General features: G+C 45.1%; 1 protein-coding gene across 18 annotated transcripts in view; it reads right to left on the reverse strand.

Moving 5' to 3' along the window:
- LOC308070361 (cadherin-related family member 5-like) overlaps positions 1-22,129 on the reverse strand; it is a 44,025-nt gene that overhangs the window by 21,402 nt on the left and 494 nt on the right. For 7 of the 18 annotated variants that reach the window (XM_080404127.1, XM_080404141.1, XM_080404126.1 and 4 more), the window contains exons 1-3: positions 5,169-5,266; positions 1,209-2,305; positions 260-310 (exon numbers count right to left, since the gene is read on the reverse strand). In XM_080404127.1, coding sequence (XP_080260253.1) covers positions 260-310; positions 1,209-1,769 — 612 coding nt within the window. In that variant the 5' untranslated portion in view covers positions 1,770-2,305; positions 5,169-5,266. The other 11 variants (XM_080404133.1, XM_080404131.1, XM_080404134.1 and 8 more) reach the window with 9 other exon arrangements.

Genomic DNA, 22,129 nt, shown 5'->3' on the forward strand with positions numbered 1-22,129 from the left:
ACTAGAAGGGATGGTGAAAGGAGCACAGCTGGATGGGGCTGGGGTTTGCAGCACCCACAGTGTGTGGAGGGTTGTGCATTTGTTCCCACCCCCTCCTCATTCACAGAGCTTTGGGTGCTCTCTCTTTGTTGAGAGGGTGTGTACATCCACAAAGAAAAGGACATCTCATCCCAGTCTGTGGACTAGGAAAAATGGAAGGAAGTACGTGCTGCCCTGCAGTATATTGTAACAGGGCTGAGAGCACTGGAAGAGCACTCACCTGCCCAGCAGTGTCCTTACAAATCAGGTCCACCATCAGCAAGGTGTCTTTCTGTATGCAAAAAACAAAACCCCAGCCATTGTAGAAACAAGTCAAAATGTACCAAATCTTTCTAAAGTAAATGAGACAAATACATGCATTGCTGAATCAGAAATGGTACTGGGCTCTATCTTGTTTTCAGACATATCTAACTTTTCTTTTCTTTCCTTTACAGCCCTCCATCAGCACTGGAATCTTGTTTACGATGGAGTCAAAGCAGACCTATACTCCAGCTTCTCTCCCTGTAATTCCTGTAACATGTCAGCAGAGATATTCGGCCATTTTCTTGCAGTTCAGGTGACTTCAAATAGAGATTTCTTTTTAAATTGAATGAAACAGAAATGTACCATGCAGCAAGTACAGTGTTGCCTGTAGGGTGTTAACTCTGTCTGCTGTTCTTCAGCCAAATAAATGTGGGTTTTTACATTAGGGGAAAGGCAGCTTAAGGATGCTTGTGGCTGTGTACAGAGCACTCCAGGAAGGTAAAATAATTTAGCAGCAACCTAAATGAACACATTGACCTTTTATACTGCCTTTATGCTTCACACAAGATCACCTGACTGCTCAAAGCTGTGTTTTCTAGAAGCAAACAGGGATCATTTTGAACACTACAGTTGTCACATTTTTGGCTTTAAAACTTCCCTTGCTTTAATTCATACAGGTTAATTGAAAGAAGGTCACAGCAAGCACACCATGCATCCCCCTCCTCCCTATACTCTGCTTGTGGAAGGGCTGATCTCCGCAAGCAGTGAACTCAAACCCAGCTGAAATAGCTTTATTTTTCAATGTTATTTCCTAGATCCTTTAGAAATGCCTTACGAATATCTGAAAGTCCAAGACCCCAGGTTGAAACTCACTGCATCCTAGCTTTATCTGTCTCATTCGGGCAGCCTGCTAGCTAAAGACTTACCTCATAGTCCACACTTCGGTTCAGCTGTAGCTCAGACCCCTTTATAGTGAAAAAACTGTGGTCGGGGGAAGAAGGATCAATCATTACAGTGAAGCCTGGTTCCACACGGATAGTGGTCACCACGTAGCCAAGAGGGTTATTTTCATAAATGCTTGGATTTCTATTACTCACAGAACACCCTGGAAAAGCACACAAATTAGACACAAAATTGCCCAGGGATTCACATTCTGACAGAGTTGAGTGAGACCTGAGACCCCTCTGGTTACCCTTGGAGAGAAGGTTGTTGAACAAAGCTGTCTTGGAGTAAGAAGGTAAAAATCTCCCACTTACTATGGTGCAAGCTGCTGCCGCCCGGGGGGTTATTCTTCTGTGGTCACGGACCTCCTGCAAGAGCTTACCTTGTTGCTGTGCTGAAACATGTGTTACGAAGAGCAGCAGAAAGAGCATAGCAGTGAGGAGCCAGTGAGAAACAGCCATGGTGAGCTGCCAGTTGTTGAAAAAAAAATGTTTCTGATTAAGCTGGTCTTCTCTCCCTGTTTCTCCCAGCACCATCTTCTGCATTCACTGCTTCATAAAGGCCAAAACCATTGGCTGGCTGGAGTGGATTACTGCAGTTCAACCTTTGCCTCTTTGCCTCATTGGATGACTTATTGAAAGATATTTACTGGTCATGGAACATGATGATGCATAAATTCCTGTTTCTGCTTTGTTCCTGGGTCCTTCCTATCCTAAACTCTCTGTAGCAACAAGGATAGATTTGAAGCATTTCAGAATTCAGAGGCAAGCCCCCTGAGATAAACATGAAGGAGGATAAGGGCTGACACTTGGGGAGCTGTCTGTATACTTCAGCCTCTCCCAGTGAGGAGGAAGCAGGCAAATTTATGTTTCCAATGTGCCAGGGAGAGGGTGTGTTTTGGTTAGATCATTTCCTGGAAAAAGTCATAATGATGCTACTATACCAACTATATCTTATTTATTTTAGCCAGACCTTTTCTTCATGGTCCACATTCTCTTCTGTAACAGGTTTTGTTCTCCAGCCCATGACTTATGGTTTCTCTCTTCTAGTTGTAGTCTGTTATGCTGTTCCTGAAAAACATCTTTAAAAAAAAAAAATTAAAAAGCCAGCTCTCAGATGTCTTATTTCTGGAAAAGATAAAGGTTTCAGGAAAGAGCCATCTTGGCCACTCTTTTGTCTGGATGGTAAAGGAAGGAGCTAGGGCCTGTGTAAGTCCTTGGGTTGAGATAACCAGTTATGTTTCTACAACCCTCATGTTATTCCCAGGTACGTGACAGTATCCTCACAAGGTGAGCAGAGTGGATCCAGAGACAGCGACTGGGCTCAGCTGCAGCCCAGTCGTTGCTCAGAAACTTTGTAGGGACACCTGTCTCCTTCTGTCAGTGCCTGGCAGTGGCTCTTTGTAGGGATGCTCCCCAGAATCTCCATCTAGGCTCCAATTATTTACATCTCAGCAGTTTTCCGAAGCCTCAATAGCGTGATATTCTGCTGTTTTGTTCTGTCTTTTTCTAAGTAAATTTTCACAAGCCAAATATCATGGGGCAAGACATTTGGCCTATTGAGCAAAGAAACACCATTGTTTTCAACTTACCCATTTTATAGGAGGAAAAAGGGTACAGCTTCTCTCACTGTTCCTTTTAAACTCCCAATTGATTTCAGAAAGTTCTTAGATGCTACCTTTTAGCCAAATAGCTGTTAGTGGCTTAACAAAATACAGGTTGTCAACACTCCTTTCAAAAGTCCTCCAAGAAGTCTCTTTCCTAGCAGAGATTTCCTACAGACTGAAATAAATGCCATGATCCAGAGAACAGCCTTTCAGCATCACAGTAAGGGAATGGGTGCTTAGGTGAACATTTAGGAGCAACTAGCTTCTTCACAGATGTCAGGTACACAGCATAAATGGTGACAACTGATGGTGCAGGGATGGACCAAGAAGTTCTGCAGTAGGCAGCCATGACTGCAGCTGAAGGCACCTTATTTTAGAGCTGCTTTTCAAAATCTGTTGGTTTTACAGGGAAGGTAGAGTTGCTGTTCTGTCAGAGTAGGGAATCTGCCAAGCAGCATGGTGCAGGAATAAAACATAAACTTCATTAAATGGTGGGAATATATTTCTTCTAGTGGAGCTTTGTCTTTAGCAGCTGTGAGAAAGCTGGGCTGGTAAATACAGGGGCAGAGTGGAGTGGAAACTCTATTTACAGTGTGTATTTACATTGCATAGCTCTCAGTACATTTCTTTGCAATGAGTTTAGCACCTGGCTAAGTTTCTGCTAAATAGAGGCCCCGATACTGGCCTTTTTTTACAGCTGGATTGCATGCAGTCCTGAGTCACAGCCACAGAAGATGTGGCCAAGGACTCCAGCTAGTCCCAACATGCCTTATACTGGGGAAGCCTGGCAAAATACTTTCCCCCCACCACCACCCTGCATTCTTAATATTTCAACACCTAAAAATTGTACCATCATTGTTACTGTTTCCCAAAGAGTAGCCAAAGCACAGACGTAGGTAACAAATCTTTATTTGACTTCAGAAGCAGGCAGCCAAATACTAACACAAAGTGGAAGTGATGTGCTTCATTCAGGCTCCATCTACTGACAGCAGTTCACACTGACATGCATTTCACTTGATAATCTAAGAGGGTTTATTGGGTTTTGGCTGCTTTTTTATTTTTACTGTTTATGTTTGCTGATCTCACGAGTTTTTCCTAAAGCAAATTCAATAGCTTTCCTGTTTATTTTCAAAGCTATATACATGCAAAGCTGTCTCCTTGGGTGTTTCTTTCCCTTCACCTTCAGTCAAAACTGTCTGCATCTTCCTTGATGTCTGCAACCAGCTGCTTAGTGATGGGGCAAACATACTGGCTGGTAACTGCAGCAGCTTCCCAGGCATCACTGTCCGAGTGGCTGTTGGAAGGGAAAAATTGGGTGATAGTTTGTTATTCCTGGGGACACAAACTGCAGGAAGGGTGACAAGGCCACCTTGTAAAACTCAAAGATGACTCCAAGGAACAGATGTATGATAGAGGGACCCAGGTCACACCCATCTGCAGCCAGGTACCCCACAAATGCACAGGCAACCCTATTGGTGTTATTACCCCCATTTATTCTAGGCAATGTGCACAAGAGGTACTAAGGGCCAGCTTATTCTTAATAAAATTCCTCACTGATTTAACAATGAGATGTCTAACTGAAAGTGGTTGGTCACTAGGAAGAGACAATCCGCAGATGCTGGGACAGCCCAGCCTCAGGTGTATCTTTGAATCAATAACTGAATCAAGACAGGGTAGTAAAGGCTTTCTATTTTAAGTCTCAGATCAGGTTTCCTAATGGGACGAACAATTGTTTCAGACCAGGATGACAACACTATGATTAGAAAAAGATGTTATTTCCCTGGGTTATTATTTTTAGTAACTGGCTTTTATACAGCATTTACATAGCACACCTTCGCTGCAAATCTCAATGCCAACTTGGCTTTAGGTAAGGCAAAACCGAGTACCAGGTGGGCTTGGCACATAGAAATAGAGATTACCGTGAACATAGGCACAGAAATCGAGATTGCACACAGAGTCACATGCCACCTTGCAGTCAGATGAAAGCATTTGCTTTTCTAACTCTGCAAACCACACCTGGAAGTGTGGTTGCTGGCAGAGTGACAGGAGGTACAAAGTGGTATGGAGGGCTGCACTTCAGCAATGACAGTGCCTCACAAGCTGATGAGAAATGAGGCAGAAGTGATTTTAAAATATGGGCAATTTAATAAATTTTCCACCCTTCCCCTTTTTGAGGATATTTTTGAGGATATCAGCTGAGTCCTCCTGATCTGCTGCATTACATCAGACTTCTGCACTTGGGGTAAAAACTGGGCATTTACAAGTTACTAAAGAACCTCTTTCAGCTTAAATACTATGGTAATCAGGGCCATAGAGGTGACAAATCTGTCCCTCCTACCTGGTGTTTAGAAAGCTCTGGTACAACCATAGAAAGCAAAGTTCCTCATGGCTGCTTTCTTCCTCTCTCCCCTGCACATCAGTGTTGACTGGGCCTGGTGAGCTGGTTTAGATAAAGAAAATTAATAATAATTAACAAAAAAAATAGTGCAACCACTACAGCTGTAAAGCAGCCCTGCTGTCTGGAAGGCAGGTTCACCCCCCAGGGCAACCTGCCTCATGATCCACGCTCTGTTAACCTGCTGATTGTCTATAGCTGTGCAGGAGCAAAAAGAAATATCCTCTTCAAATCAGGCTCAGATGCTTTCTGGCTGGCAAAGGGACAAGTTTTAATATGCACTTGTACTCTGCCTCATTACCCAGTACCGGCATGTTCTTTTGCCCATGGATGTATACCTTTTTCAAGCATTTGGAAATTAAAAATCTACTGCATCTGCCAGGATTTTGTTAGTGGTGCATGTCCCAGAATATATCAAAGCAGTCTGAACAGATGGGAAGGAATCAATATGCATTGAATCAGTATTTGCATTGAAGAAAGGACCAAGCTTGAAGAAAACCTCTCCAGACAATGCTGTCACTTCACAACATACCAGCGGCAAGGGCAGCAGCAGCAGTTGTGAGCTGTATTGCAGTGCACCACATATAACTGATGATGTGCTCAGATACATGGCTTCAGTGGGAGCTAGTGACCCTGTATCTGAATGAAAGACCCCATGTTGGCCATTATATGATTATGTCTAAAGCCTGCCCAGTTTGGCAGTCAGAGCCATGAGTGCAGACTGTGAAACCCAGAGGTCTTCCTCATTCTGTTACGGAGCCCATTTATCTACAAATGGTTTATTACAAGGTGCTTTATTTGGAGTAGGTAAATCACCTGCAGCTTTTCCAAAAAGGCTAAATTAAAATGCAAACAAAAAATCCCAGGCTGTGATCTGGTGTAAAGTTTTGTGTCCTATGGATTAAGCTTGAGATGCATATGCAATAGATAATGTTGGTTTATGCTTAGAAATGGCCTCAGTGAGGTTTGTGACCCGCTTTGCCTGCTGTGACCGGCAGGGCAGGCTGGTGGGATGTCTCTGCTACTGTACAGCGGCTCCAGGTGCAGCCTAGCCAGATGAAACCATCTTGCCCTTGTCTCAAGTTTTCCAAAGCACTGGTCATGTCACCCCGTTTCCTTGGAGCTGAGACCTGCACCCTGCATGACCCAAGCTGCCTTCTCATTCCCCAGGAAGCAGAGCTCTTACCTGCGCTTGTGGCCCATGAGATTTTGAATGAATTTCTGAACCTGAGCATTTCCTCTCATCTTGCTGTATTCACTGGTAAACAGTCCATCTGAGTGCCTCTGGGACCTGAGTCAGGGAAAACACAGTAAAATGGCTGCTCTTTCCAACCACGTGATGTGGGACATATCACAGGACACAAAAGTTTCTCTCTTCCCACTGTCAAGAAGCCCTGTATCTCTCCCCTTCTCCTTTCATCTTGGGCATCTGATAAGGCCAGTGCTTAGGCTGGCTCTGGAGCTGGAGACAGCTCAGCCCCACAGTCATGCCAGTCATTGCTGGGATCCCATCTCCTGCTGGAGACTTCCATGCTCCAGGAGAGTGGTTTTGGCTGGTCCTTACCTCTCCTTGAGGCCCACCAGGTGTTTGACTAGCTGCTGCACATAGGCATTGCCATTCATCTTGCTGAGCTCACTGTGGAAAAGCCCATCAGCGTGCCTCTCAGTCCTGGGAGGTTAGAAGAGAAAAAAAGAGGTGAAAAGGCATGGTTTTAAGACCAAAGAAGAACAGGCATTTAAAAATGCTCCCTCAAGGGAAGAGGGTTGCAAACAAAGACGGGCAAGAATTTTTGCCAGCTTCGCAGTTTCACCAAAAAAAGGCAAGGTGTACAGGACTTTAAAAGAAATACCTTTGTTAACCATCACACAGAAAAACCACCTGCACCTCCTTCTTACTAATGCAATCACCTTACCGTAAGGATATGGGAATGTGAGGTTAACACTGATTCAGCACAAAAGAAGATCAGTAGTTAATTAAACACTGGTTGTGGCCATGGAAGGGCTGCAGGGGAGTCTCAGGTCTGTCCTCTTAAAGCCTAAGTGCTTTAGCCTCTCTGTGCTTTAATTGCCTCTACACAAGTGGGAGGAGAGACAGCCCTGCTAAAGTCTGGCATGAGATTATGAACTGGTGAACTTACAAGTCTAGTCCCATGAAAACATAACAAAAATAATCAAACTATCTGAAACAGAAACTTTCACCTCTATCAGCCCGTATAAGTACCTAGCAGGAAAACAGACTCAAGTGTCTTTTTTACTGTAGTTGATCTGTTTAGGGTCCTGATTTTTCTCCTGAATTACGTCAAATCAATGTTTCCATTCTTAAGCAAGTAAAAATGTTTACGACATTTGCACTCTAACTAAATCAATTTAGGGAAGAAAAAAAAATCCAACAGCCAAGCAGATGCAAGTTCTAGAAGGAAGATAAAAGGCTAACTTTATACTTAGCAGGCTCTTTGAACAAAAAGCCACAGAGAGAAAGGAAGCAGAGGCACAAGAAATGCTTACCTCTCTTGGGACGGAAGAGATGCTGAGAAGTGTAATAGGACAATCATGGGAATAATTAGTTGCCACAGGCCAGTCATCTGGGAGAACATGTTCTCTCCTGAATCAAAGCACGAGGTTTTATGAACACCATAACAAATGACTTTGGTACAGTTCAAACACCACACAGAAGACACAGCTATACGAATAACACCACTATAATTAAATTAGGCAGGAATTTCCAAAGAAATACTGTTTTTGCTGGTAAAGTACAAAGATCAATAATTCAAATCATTCATGTTGCCAGTTAATTGGAAGTTGGTTTTAGTTGTTATCCCATCACCACCACCACGCAGTCCCAGAGCACAGGCCTATGGTTGGCTGTGTGAGATGATGTTTGTGCTGGAGTTTTGCTGTGAGTCAGTATAATATGCCTTGAATATGCAGACAGGCATCATGTGAGTTGATCCCTCAGCAGCACAACACCATGGAATAAACCATCTTCAACTGTAAGTCACTGAGAGCTGAGCCTTCAGGGAGAGGATTTAAAGTGCCCATGAAAACACACCACACAGACAGTTATTAGTATACCTAGAGGACGCCCAGGAGAAATCTCTTTGGGTTTTTCAGACAAAAAAAATAGTATGTACCAAATAAAAGTTCATCTGTGCAGAGGGGAAGGGAAAAGCTCTTGTATGTGCCAATATCTGCCTATCCTCTAATCTTTCAAGAAGGAAAAAAGAAATAACACAATTTCAGTAGCAGCAGAACTTCATATTTTGGGTTTTTACTAAAATAAAAAGAAAAAGCATATGTTGTTTATCACAAGCCATTGCATGTTTTTCCCTTTTATTTCTAAGCTCCTTTTGCAGCCCTATATCTGCAGAGATGTGTATGTGCCTTTATAAGAGGGTGTTTACATTTCCCCAAGGATTACACAGGAGCCATAGCTGTAACTTGCAATACACCTGCCTTCCTCCAGCAAAGAAGCAAACCTTGCTTTCTTAGTTGCTACCCTGGAAACTCTCAGATAGTACTTGCTAACCCAAAATCAAAGTCCTCTCACTTTGCTTTTACTTTAGTCTGAAACTAGACAGTACAGAGAGCATTAAAGGACTGACAGAGTTTCCTGAACACTTTCTAGCCACCCTGCTGGGACTGTTTGCTACTCTAAAGATACTGCAAGATGAGAAGAGGCAAAAGGGGGAAGGGCAAGAGTGGGGGATTTATACAGAAATCTATTCACTGTAAGCCACAGCACAAATATTTAATGGGGGTTGCAGAGCAGACAAGTGAGAGGTTTTGCATGATTAAGGAGCCAAGTTCATCTCACACATTTCTGATGCTTTAGTAGTGTGTTTTCCTGCTTGATTTGGCTTTGAGGGGGACTGAATAAGTAAAACAAGAAAGGCATTTCAAAGATGAGTTTCTTATTGGAGTCCAGACAAAACAGACTCTGCAGTACTGCTTCCCAGCTAAGGGATGGGAAAGAGCTTAAAACCACCACCAAAACCAGAGCGCTCCACCCTTCAGGGAAGGGAAATCTGGATCCTAAGCCTGTCCTTCAGTCCGCGCAATACCTGCCATGCAACGCCTTGACCCCCATCCAGGATCTCACCACAGCATTTGACCTTCCTTGTGCCAACCCTGGGCAGGCATTTGTCTTGGAGCACTTAAAGAGCCCATTTTAAAGCCCATCCCTAGGTTCAGAGTTTCCCTATCTTCGTAACCTTTCTGTGTGTTAATCAAGTGGATCAGCTCATCTTTTCCCTTTCTGGACATAATTTTGTCTTGACTGTGCTGAAGTTGCTAGGAACAGTAACGGTTGTTGGGGCACTTCTCCTGTGTACCAATAATGATGTATTGCATTGAGATTTTTTTAATCAGTCAGACCCCAGGGAGGAGGTAGATCTTCAGTGTCATCGCAGTGGAGCTGTATTAACTCTCTGAGATCCTTCTGAGCTTTTTATTGCCCTCCCCAGTGATGGTGGCTTTCAATAAATGCAAACTCCTTAGCTAGCCAGAACCTTTAGCTGAAAGAAGAGTGCACCAAGCCAGCCTAGAACCTGGAAGCGTCTCAGATCTTTCCAGCAGAAAAATCCTACTACTGAAGCGTCAGATTGCAGCCAAAGGTTTTGCTGAATCGAGGATGCCAATACCCTGCAGGAGTACTACTGCTAGGAGAGCTTCCAAAAAGGCTGATACACAGCCACTTTGCATACCTTCTTGCTCCTGCTGCTCTATTGTGCTCTACCTGAAACTAAAGACCACATTTCCAGAAGCCATCTGGTCCAGATGTTGTCTGGGCTCTGTTCCTTCTTCTGGTTACTCAGAGGAGGACACTCCCACACATTACAAGCATTGCTGTTCAGGGTATGGGTGGCCTCATGGCAATGGCTCAGCAAAGCATTACAGAAACCTGAAATCCACCACCCAAAAACTGAAAGAGGGGAGAAGGCAGCCCATCCAGCCCAACAGCAGTACTCACCAGACTGTGGTCACTCCAGGCTCTCAGCTGTTTCACGGCTACAGCGCACCACTGGCCCATTTGTCACCTTGGCCCCCTATAAATCTGCAGCCCTTATCAGAAGCAATTATTTGGGTAAAGATATGAATACGCTTAATCATGATTAACAGCAAATAATGCATCCAGGCTGGAATGTCCTTTTAATTACTCTCTAAATCTGATCAGGTCATTCACAACCATTCTGTGTAGTGTATTTCTGCTGATGGGTAATAATTCCTGCTTCTGTCTGTAATGACTGTAATTTGTTGGGCAAACATCCTCATACCAATTGATTCATTATGATTGTCATCATTATCTCTCCTCCTGGCTTAAATTACCAAATGATAGGAGCTTCATTTTCTGTTCTTTTTTAATCCTGGCTTGAGTTTTGTTTGCAAGTGACAGGAACTGTCAGTGAGTGTATGTGTGTACCTAAGATCTGACTAAACACTATGTCACTTTTTTAGGGCAAACATTGCCTGATCAGTAGAATGAGGGCTGAGTTTTGCATGAGGGGACAACCTCTTTCAAATTGTTGTTTCACAGCCATGACTGGGAGAGCTCTGCTGAGAACAGACTGTATCCCAGCTTCAAAGCTACTGCTTATACATGCACAGAAAAAAATTCTGAATATATTGCCTGCCTTTGCTGGGGTTTGGAGCTGGTTGCTTCCAAATACTGCTACTAAAGGTGACATGGAAATGGAGGGAGAAAATAGGATTATGCCCTTTCTCTCCTCCTTTATGTTGTATAAAGTAGCTTGAAAGGATTAATCATTGTAAATAAATCTTATTTTCCAACTGGAGAAATAAGAGCTATATTACACTTTTTCTCGTCTACTTATCTTCTTTTCTTTGGCAAAGCAGATGACATTCTCCTGACTAGAGGGTTGGAAGGGACCTGATTTTCCCCATCATCTTTCTCTGGGAAGAATAACCCATGCACTGATTGAGCAGCAAGCCTCAGCACTCCTGCATGTGACTGCAGGCTGCAACCAGACCCCTGCAAAAGGGAGAGGAAGAAACAGTGGGGACATTCCAGGTCCCATTCCAGGACTGGAGGACTGAGAGATGGCCACTGCTTGGATAGGGGACCCCATTTCCTCCTTGGAGACAGCGCAGGTCAATCCTTCACACATCCAGGTATTTCCCAACCATTTCCTCACCTTTCTGTAACAACTGGTTTTTTCAGCTGTGTTTTTGCTGGCATTCCTCCTGCAGCCCTCCCACCATCACTGATACAACTTACTGTAGGGTTACTGCCTCATTCAATGCATTTCCTCTCCCTACAACCAGGTGCAGATGCATTGCAAGTCACATCCTTCTCCCATGGCAGCTGAAAGCTCTTCTGGGCACCCAGCCCTGCTTTGGGAGCCCCCAGTGACATTGGTGACATCTGCAATTCTTGTATTTCTGTTCTTTGCCTTTAAATCTTCATGTTTTCTGTATTAATATTTTCTGTCTACATCAGTGGTGGCTGGCTTCAGCTTAGGCTTGTGGTGTTGCCAAACATCTACAACTGAGAAAGACCATGTAGGAACAAGGAGGGATAAAAGTTAATTTAAAAAAGGCTAAGCAACATATAGGGAGCTAAAAGTTACTAATGCGATTTCCTTTGCTTTGTAAATAACCTCAATGGGTCTGAAGTGCCTCCAAGCTCTGGGGGAAACTCAGTTTGCTACAAGAATCTAAACCGCTCTAGCTAAGAGGCACACAGAAGAGGTTGCAATGACGAAGTGGCCCCATGATGGCAGCAGAGGGTGAGTAACGGGAAAATAAAAGCTTCTGGGGACTGAAGAACACGAACTACCCGATACATCTACTTGCAACAAAAAAAAAAATAAATATGTGTTTGCCTTATAGCAACAGTGACAGACCGTGAAAAGGCGGTGGGGTAGAAAACTGCGTGGCCGTGCCCAGCACTGCTGTAACATAACACAGGTGACCACCATGGGCTTGAGCTTAAATGCAGCTCCTGAGGCCTCCCAATAAAGAAATTCAGGACCATGCAAGGAAACTCAAAAGCTTTGGCAAGCTGGAATTTATACCTGAATAAACTGGAGCCCAAACCAAATCCCCAGTCCTGAAATGACATCTGATTCTCCTTTAACCAGAATTAAAATTAAACTCTCATCAGGAGACATTTTGGAAACAGGAGTAAACAACACTCTTAGCAGTATTAGCTGAATGGAGCTCTGTGAATTTGCACCTCGCTTTTCCCATTCTTCATTTGTGTGAGCATTCAAAGTGGGAGTTGAGATTCCCCTTGCCTGTATCCAGCAGGCACAAATCATGAATAAATCATCCATTAATCCCTGTAATCTAACCCATCATCTCTGTGCAGCATTGTTGCAGAGAAAAGCTCCCCATCATTGACTCTAAGAACCACAAAGGAAAAGGAAATTATTGCCCTCACCTGACCCCTACTCCTTGCACAGCTGTCATACCTGAAGCTGCAAGAACTCAGAGCTGAACTGATCCTTGCCACCAGCTGCCAGTGACTTACCTGTTTATGGGATATAACACTCTTTAACAGGATGTATAGCAAAGTGCTGCAAACAGGTAACACTAAGGAGCTCTGAGGCCATTGCTTGCACCAACACTCCTTGAAGAGGGCAGGGAGAGCTACCCCAAGACAGGAAGGAGAAGCATTCTGTGAGCCTTGGGGCCACCCCTGAGCAGGAGGTGAGCTGCCTGGAGGTTACTGCAGGTGTAAAGCCACCAGAATCTTTGTGCTGTCACTTACGCTTAGGCTTGACACCGACTGATGCACAGCACGGAGAGACCTGTGGTGAGCCACATTAAGTAAATCCAGTTGCCACAGGTACAAGGGCTATTCACAGCATCCACGCTGTTGGCTGGGGACACCCTCATGCATGGCAGCAGGCAAGGGTTATGAAACAGAGGGGCTACCCCCACTTTGACACTGAGGCTCTTCATTGAAGGGTACTTAATGACTAGCACGCACAAGCTGACCCATCCTAAAGGCATTAAAGCTGAGAGTGGCATAGACAAAGATCTTTTTTTTCTTCTTTACAGTGTGAGGAATGGGTCATCACAGAGCTACCCAAGCTAGCCAGCTGCAACAAGGCTTTTATTGCCCCATACCAGCCCTCTCATGCCTCAGCACCACCATCAGTCTCACACAAGGTTTCAAAGGTTCACCTACAGCCCATACTGTTTCTTCATCTTCTTCAGGCCAGTCCAACCTGCTTCTTGCCTCTACTGCATCCACCTCCAGACCCCCTGCTTCTCCTAGGGCCTCTCCTCATCTCACCTACATGCAGGGCACTCACTCTCCTCCCTCTGCTTCTTCCAAGTCTCTCTTCATCCAAAGCTCCTCTTCCATCCCCCCCTAGAGCTATTTAACTACTTAGCAGGAACCAGCCACAGCTGTGCCTTATCCACGTCAGCCAACCCACCGCCCCTGAAACCAGCCCACAGCTGTATATTATCAATGTTAATTAACCCAGCTTCATTCCTCTACAATTCCTGTACAGGGGTCACCAAGCCTTCAGTGTGAAATGCAGCATCTTATAACTGTTAAATGTATTAGTTCCAAATGTGGCAAAATTTAAGGATAACACATGGGCCTGGCCTTTTTCTGTGTTGGGGGTAAAAGACACAAGAAACTGCATTTCAAAAAAGTGAAGGTTTTATCATAAACCTAGGTATCTTGACCCCATACCACAAGAATGATGCAGGTGGACTCTCAAAAATTGGCACACCGAGCTCTAGGAGTCATTCTGAGTTTTGAAGGGGAGAAATTCCCATTCAAACTTCAAAGAAATTAATGCAGGAGATCAGAAAAGACTTTCTGGCTAAGGAGCAGTGTAATGCATTCAGGCTCCACCCCCAGAGAACTTCAAGAACAGGCTGGATAAATGCTGCTACCATGTCATCTGGAATTTTTTGGTCCTGCCTTGGACCAGGAAAGCCCATGCAGCCTTTGGGGTTGCTGTTTATCCAGGGCAACCCTTGCAAGGTAGCATCCATCGCCAGCTTGTCCCCAGCTATGTTACTGCAGCAACTCAGGATCTGCTGGGGCTGCTTTTCTTCATGGAGACACTTTAATTGGCCAAAACACACATCCCAAAATGCTCCTACAGCCTCTGCACTGGTGTCTTCGAGGTCCATGGCTTCGAGATGGCTAAGCGCACGAGAGTCAAGACAGGCTGAGGAAGGTTGGGGAAGGACCATCTCATCCACCACACATGTCCAGCGAGGGTGTCGCAAGTCCTGATGAAGCTGTCTAGGTACAGCTGACCTTCGAGGAGCCCAGGAACAGGCTGGGACGCAATCCAATGGCAGCACCCGCCGATGGCATGGGAGTTTATTGAGGTCAGATGGTACTAGGAGCTGTATGGCTAAATCCTTCCTACGTAAAATACCTTTTAATCAGCTTACAGGGTGTTCAGGAACTTCAGCCTCCCCCATTCTTTTTTTCTTTCTTAATATACATGGTGTGAGTCCATGTGTGTACTGGGGATTTTCTGTTGTATGTTTGCAGGTGAGCCTTCCCCGTGCCAAGGAGTTGACCATGACGCTGCTATCTACTGAGAGCAGATTGGAGTAATTTTCTTGCATCACTCTCAGGTCTGTAAGAGAAAGGACCCTAATTGGAATAAGGGGATTGAAGGATTTAGCCTTCTAAATGCTCCTTTCTTGCACAGGATGGTTTCAGGAGTGGTTTTAATCTTTACCACCTGATTTTGTAATTTTGGCTGCAAAAGGGAAGAGTGGGGTGGGAGGAAGGGGTGATCAGCGGCAGCTGTAGGTGGGCTTGGGAGAAGAAGAAAAATCTCAGTCCATATGGTCATGGGGCCACAGAAAAACACCTACTCCATTCCCAAGCCCCAGGGTGGACTCAGTTATTATTCCAAAACCCTGAACAGGTTAGGGAGCAATCCTTGTCTTGGAATAAACCCAGTGTCACAGAAGTGTGCCAGCCCCTTATGGTCCCTTTTGGAGGTTTGTGCTTAAAACAATGCACAAAACAGAAGGAAAAGCCATGTTTATTCCCTTTTGCTGGCTTCCCAGTGCCTCTGTGTGTGCAAATGGGCTGTATCAGTCTCTATAAGGCTCACTCCGTGAGCAGGGACTATACACCTCCCCATGCCCAGTATGACAAGATACCTGGGTTTCATTCAAGTCCCAGCCTTGGCATGGGAGAGCCCTGCCTCTGAGGCTACACACCCTCCACAGCAGCACATGATTCAGCAAGGGGAAAATTACTTTTAGCAGAGGTGTCCAGATCTGGGATGTGCATGGTTGTCTCTTATCTGCCTATATAGTGCTCCACTCCTGAGCTGCTCTTGGGTTCACTTAGGTTGCCTGTCTCTCTGCTTTGTTTGGCTAGGCAGCAGAGTCTAACAAGGACCCTGGTTGTTGTGCTGCAACATATGGCACCTTTCTAGATTTGCACCAGTTTGAAAAGAAAGTTAAGATGCAGGGGCCAAAAGCATAAAATGTCACATTCCTGAAAGTGTGCCCACTTGCTCTGAAGTCTGGAGAGAAGATGCTGGACATGCTACTCATCGCCATGGTTGGCAGCACTGGCCAGGGGCAAGGACAGGAAAACTTTTGTGTTAGGAGCTCTGGGCTCTGCTAGAGCAGACCTCAGTCATTTTAATCAAAGTTTTATCTGCTTCCAGCCAAATCTTTGGGCAAAATCTGCAGTAAAACCCAGTTCTTCTGAAATAAGAGATTAAGATAAATATTCAGTGTTTGGCTCACACTGGAAAAAAACAAAAAAGCTTCAAATATTTTGCTAAGAATTGGAAAGAGAAAGGGGAAAAGTGCCCCACTGGTACATGAGTGGTACCTTGGGTGCTGGCAGAGTACCTTGGTTTTCCATGGTATGGGATGAGACAGGTCTTTGGCAGCTAGACAGAATATGCCTTATACTCCTGCTCTGGAGCAGGGGTGGATGCTAAGCCAAAGGGCCCCCTGAGGATGTAAATCTGCCTCCTTAGAGATGCTCTGCCTGGGGATGCTGGGGCTAAGCCCAGCTCATCCTGCAAATGCTGACCTCCTGTGCAGGCACTCCTGTAGCAAGCAGGAGACAGCCTTTGGTTTGGAAGGGCTGCTATGAGGCACTACCCTCCTGTCAGCAAATCTTCCTCCCTGCTTGGGAACGGACATGGTAGAGAGAAGCAAGAGCTGGTTTTACTGGCACTGTGACCCAGCAAAGCAAAAGCCAGGCTCAACACACAGTCTAGTTTTCAGAGGAAGAGAGGAACTCTCTTTTCCCAATCTATGTGTGTACTGTGGCTGTCTCTTTGTCACCAAGGAAGCACAAAGAGCTTTTTAACGACCTGCAAAGACAGGCTACTGCCCCCATCCATCACTTGGTGATTTTTACACCCTGTGGGTCTTCTTCCAAATCTCCTTTGAGGACTGCTGAAGCGGGTGCACTCTGCCTGTCCTTAGGTAGTCTCCACAGTGTGGGTTGATGGACAGAACACATACCTCTGCAGGGACACAACGGGACAGGACTGGGTGGCTTCCCCCCACCAGGACTGCTCTGGCCATCCTTGCCCTCCTGGCCCAGCATTGCTCTCTGCCCAGCTGGGTGCTACCTTGTAGCTTGGCACAGAGGAGCTCCAAGTGCCGTCTCTCCACAGCAGAGCTGTGCACTAATGCTCCCCATGCGTCTGGCCTTATCACAGCTCTAATTGGCATCAGCGCCCGTAATCTCAGCCTCCAGCTGTTTGCTGTGTCTGGGGAAGAGGAGAAAGCACTTCAGGGAATTAATTTTAATTATAAGAATGATATGCTCTCTGTCCTGGCTGGCAGGCAGGCTTGGCCCAGCTGTTCCAGGTGTGCAGTGCCAACAATGAGCACAGCAGCTCCTGACAGCTACACAGCTGCCTGGGCTTCATTTTGGCTGCATCCCCCTTTGGACTTTGTCAGGAACCCGAAAGGGCATCCCTCCCAGGCGAACAAGGACAGGCTTTGTGAAGATGAAGGCGGAAGGAGGTGCACTTATAGGTGCTTGCTGCTCACAGTCATGACTTTCCCGGCCTCTGTTGCCTCGTACTTGTCCTCCCCAGGAGGTTTTTCATAACGAGTGGCTCTAATAAGCTCACTGATGTTTTAAAACCAGTAGGGGCCCTTGAAGTATATTAATTTGATCTGCCCTGTGACACAAACCCTTGTATTTCACCAGGTTACCCCTGCGTGAGATCAATTACATGGCTTAGTCTGAAACCAGGCATCCACGAAAACATCTAGTTTTGACTCTGAGCTAACAGAGACAGAAAATCCAACCATTTTCTCTGTAGTTGCATCCTCACAGCTTATCACCATCAAAAATGCATGAGTTTTTACACCTTACGTGGATTTATCATTACTTGCCAGAATGTTAAATGTAAAAAGATCTATTCAGTGTGCAGCTTCTTGGAGGGGGACTCAAAGAGCCTGGAAAGCCAGGAGAGCCATGCCATCCTCTCCCACCTCTTGCAAAGGTTAACCTGAAGGGCAGGATGCTACCTCTCTCCCTTTTCTCAGAAATGCATTACAGGCAGACTGTAAAGCAGGCCAGCTTTGCTGCGGATGATACTGTCACAGAGAATTGCTCAGCTAAATATGCCAAATAAAAGGAACACGACTGGCCTTAAAAGCTCTTAATTTTCCTCCCTTTCTTCTGAATCTGAAGACAGCCTCAGTGATCTGTTGCCTAGCTGTTAGGGTACTATTCAACAGTAGAGTTGAGACATATCTGTGCTGAAACTTTGGCCGATAATTTTGCTCTCTTTTTCTATTTAAGAATTCAATGTCTCAAGTGTGAAAAACTATGGTGATAAAAGTTCTGTGGTATTGGGGAGATTCTGACAGATGTCTAGATTTACAACCTCCCTGATCCTTTGAACTGGCTTACAATCAAATCCTCGATTAACTCATCCTGGGGGAGTCTCTGGGGGACTCTACCTGGCTCCTTGGCTGGCTGTTGGGGACCAGCTCCACTGCAGCCACTTTCAGCAAGCAGAGGCTTGCTGAAAACCAGTTGCACTGCTCATTTTCCTGACCTTCCTTTAAAAACACTGCAAAACACAGTGAAAAAGCAGATCTCCCACTGTTTTGTTGGTTTGCGTAAGAAATGGGTACTTTCCTGGTGCTGCCCTGAGCTGGTCTCTGGCAGCTGAGTTTGTAGGTGGCTGGAGGGCAGTGATGGTGACATTGCTTTGCAGGCCACAGGCTGCAGTCACAGATGAATGGCACAGAAGGAAAGGCAGAGGTTCTACGAGGTACTGGGTACCAGAGTCTCATTTCCCCCCACATTTGACAAGCACCGGTATGAGTTTATAGAGAGAGTGGTGTAGGAACAGATGTTTCTTTGATGGAGTGGCTGGGGCACCAGTGTGCCAGTTTATAAAAGGGAAACTGAGGCATGGTCTGATGTGAGGCAGGGGTGTCCGTGCTGGCAGAAAGTGCTGCTATTCATATCTCGTGTCCTTCATAGCGCCTACTTAGGAGAGATTAAAACATTTCTTTCTGACAAAAAGAGCAGCTGTGGGTGGCTTTCACAGTCTCTCCACCCGCCTGCCCTGAGCCAGCAGGCTGTCACAGTGTGGTGGGGGAACCGGGACACTGCAAGCTGTGCAGTCAAGCAAAAAGCGCTTGTTCAAAACCAGTGACCACACCTGACACATTCCAAAGGTGCTCTTAGATATTCACTGTCCATCAGTTTGACATTTAACTCTTCTTGCTTTCCATGAGGGTCACAAATGATTCTGTCTTTTGTCATCTTTTTTTTCTTGAAGTGACATGAGATGGCTTCTTTGGGTTTGTTGAAGTACTGATGTTGATGAGATCTTCCTTCTCCTTCACTAGGAGGACAGTTCCTCTTATCTAAAAATGGGATTGTGTCTAATTCTTATACCTGCCAACAGAATAAAAGGGTGCCTTTCTGCTGCTTTTGCTCTTCAGGATTCACTGTACCCCTGGAGACACTGTCGCACAGCAAAGCCAAATCAGTTGGACCACGCTAGTTGGCCAGCTGGGAGCTGGCCTTGCAGGATATGGTTTACAACCACTGAGTCTGCCAAGGGATGTACTACAGGCAGAGTGGCAGCAGGCAAACACAGAGGAACCATGGGACTCAGTGACAGTGAGCAAGGATTACAGTAGCCTGTGAGTTTGCAATGAAAGAGCTGTGCTAATTAGTGCTTTGCATGGCTGCTCTTTTTTGGAAGTCAAAAGCCTTATTTCACATTAGTTTAATCCACTTCAGGATTAAACTAGTTCAGGATTAAGGCACTCTTAGTCTGGAATAAGGGTTTCCACACTGACAACTAAGAGTCATTCTGCACTAACCCACAGGGAAAATCAAGGTAATGAATATAAATTAACTGTTAAAGTGGATTAGATAAATGGCATTAATCCCTGCGGGAAGGCAGAATGCCTGCAGTCACAATTCGATCCTGCTGCCTTTGCTGCTCAGGTAGTTTAAACATAAATAAATGAAGGGTATTCTGTCCACAGAGGGTTTCAGTGCAGTTTCATTAATGCACTTCAGGGCCTCCTTTAGCTAATTTGAGTTGATTTCTTAGAGTAAAAGGGCTCTAGTAAAAGTGGCTCCACTGTACCAGCTCCTCGCCGAGTGAAGGCTATGACAGCAGTAAGTGTGCCAGCAGTTAGGTTTTAGGGAAACAACCACCGTACCGGAAGAGCTGTGTCCAGGTGATAGAAACCACAGAGCAAACTCCCGTATGGTTTTAAAAAAGACTGGTGGTGTACTTTTGTCCCAGTTTACTGCACTGGATTAACATTTATCTTCCTTGTCTGAATTTCACAGCAGATGAAGGTATTGCCAAATGAGCTCTTCTTAACCTGACAGATATGCAGACATGCTTGGGCCTACCTGAGTCCAACACCAACTGTTCCCAAAAGAATGTAGAAATACAGGTGGATCCAAAGGCATGTGAGTACCCCCTCCAGTGCTAGTGGCTAACAGTGCCAGATTCGGAGGAAGGCTTGGTCCCATTCAGAGCAGATGGAATTGTCTCTCCTGTGCTTGTAGGACTGAGCTTGGTCTTTGCATACTGATTTAAGTGCATGTTAAAGCTGGGTCAGCTGGAAGAGGGAGGTGACCAGACAAACCCATGCATATTGGGATAACATGAGGATGGCAAATCTATATAAGGGTGGGAGAGAGGGGTAATACAACTCAGTAGCTACTAAAGGGATGGCATTCTTGCTGGCTTTAGAAAAGACTTGGAAGTCACACCTCTGGAGACAGTATTTGGCAAGCCAGATTGCGAGTGAGGTGCTGAAACCAAGTTAATTTTCTCCTACTCATGTATGAAATTGTGAAGCCCGAGGCAGCTGGGTAAAATAGACTGTGTGGATCAACTGCTGTTAACCCACTCCAAGGAAAGGACAGTACCTATGTCTGTCCCCATGGCTGAAAACAGGGTTCTGGCTTTTCCATGCTGCACACGCTGAGAGTTAATCATGTCCCCTTCCAAAAAAGAGTAATGGAACTGGGGGGAACAAGGGCAGGGGCTTGGAGAGAGGATTCCTTTCCCAATACTTTTGATAGAGGTCTCTTATTTTAGGTGACATAATTATGACAAATGTTGTGAAAAGTGTGGCTGAGTGAAGGCTGCCTGAGACTGCAGATGCACAGGTACCTCTCAAACAGCATTATCCCAGTGGAACATTTACTCTCGTTTTTTTTCTGTCTCATTTTCAACAGTAAGACACCCTGGCCCCCATGTTCAGCCTGTGACCTGGTACACCACCTTTGCTCCCACACCTGCTGCCTATCCAGTTGCTTCCTCAATCCTGCATTGCTGCAGTTGATTATTCCTGCCCAAGCACAGGATATATGCAAAATTTCTTTTGAATTGCATCCTGTGTTTGCCAGACAGTTTCTCCAACTTGTCAAGACCATTTTGAATTCTTACTCTGTGCTCCAAGATGCTCACAGTCTCTCCTGTCTTGGTAATATCTTCAAATTTTGTTAGTGGACTCTCTGGACCCTCACTCAGGTCAATTATGTAAATATTAAATATTACCAGATTCTTTGCAGATCTTGGGATACAAGTTTCCAGTTATTCACCCAACCTGTAATAATTTCACCTGGTCTTTCCTCTTACATTGCTAAAGGGAATGCCATGTGAGACTGCAGGTAGCGCTGAAGTTGAGATACGTGATATTTACTATTTGTCCCCATATCTACAAGTGCTCCTAGGTCTCACACAGAAACAAACAAGCTCTGTTAACTTTGGGATTGGAACAACTCGGGTTTCTCTTTAGTGCCCTGATTTTTTGTCTCCCTCCATTTAAAAATAGGCAGCGTTTGCCATTTTCTGGACTTCTGGAGACTTCAGTGTCCTTCAAATACTCTTGGAGATCAAAGGTACCGGCACTGATTTCTCTGATCACTGTTTATGTTACTGCTTTGAGTCTCCTGAGGAAAATACCTTCAGGTAAGCCTGACTTAAAATAACCTTCTAAACACTTGCTTACCTGTTAGGTTTTTTCTTTCTCGTGGAGTTTTGCAAGGGTCCAGCCAAGACCCAAGAGTCCTTTGATCTAACCATAACAATTGCAATACAGTGCTTGTGGGGCCAGTGCCTCTGCTGTTTCTGAGTCACATATGTGTGGTCAAGCTCATGCCAAGGAAGACATTGTGTCCCAACGTACAGAAATCTGCCTGTAGGAGACTCAGTCCTTGGTTTTTATCTTCCTACAATGCCACTTTTACAATAGGAGTCACTCAATGGCCCAAAATGCACCATTGCAAAAAAAGCCAAGCAAATCATAAACCCAAATAAAAGGGGGGGGGTGGGGGGGTGTGGAATAAGACAAAAAAAAACCCCGAAACAACAAAAAAAACCCAAACCTCAAACAAGCCAACCCTAAAGCACGCCACTGCAAAGCCTTTTGGTTCTATTGTCATGTTTAGC

The sequence above is a fragment of the Falco punctatus genome (assembly GCF_963210335.1).
Source record: "Falco punctatus genome assembly, chromosome: 10".
NCBI classification, from domain to species: domain Eukaryota; kingdom Metazoa; phylum Chordata; class Aves; order Falconiformes; family Falconidae; genus Falco; species Falco punctatus.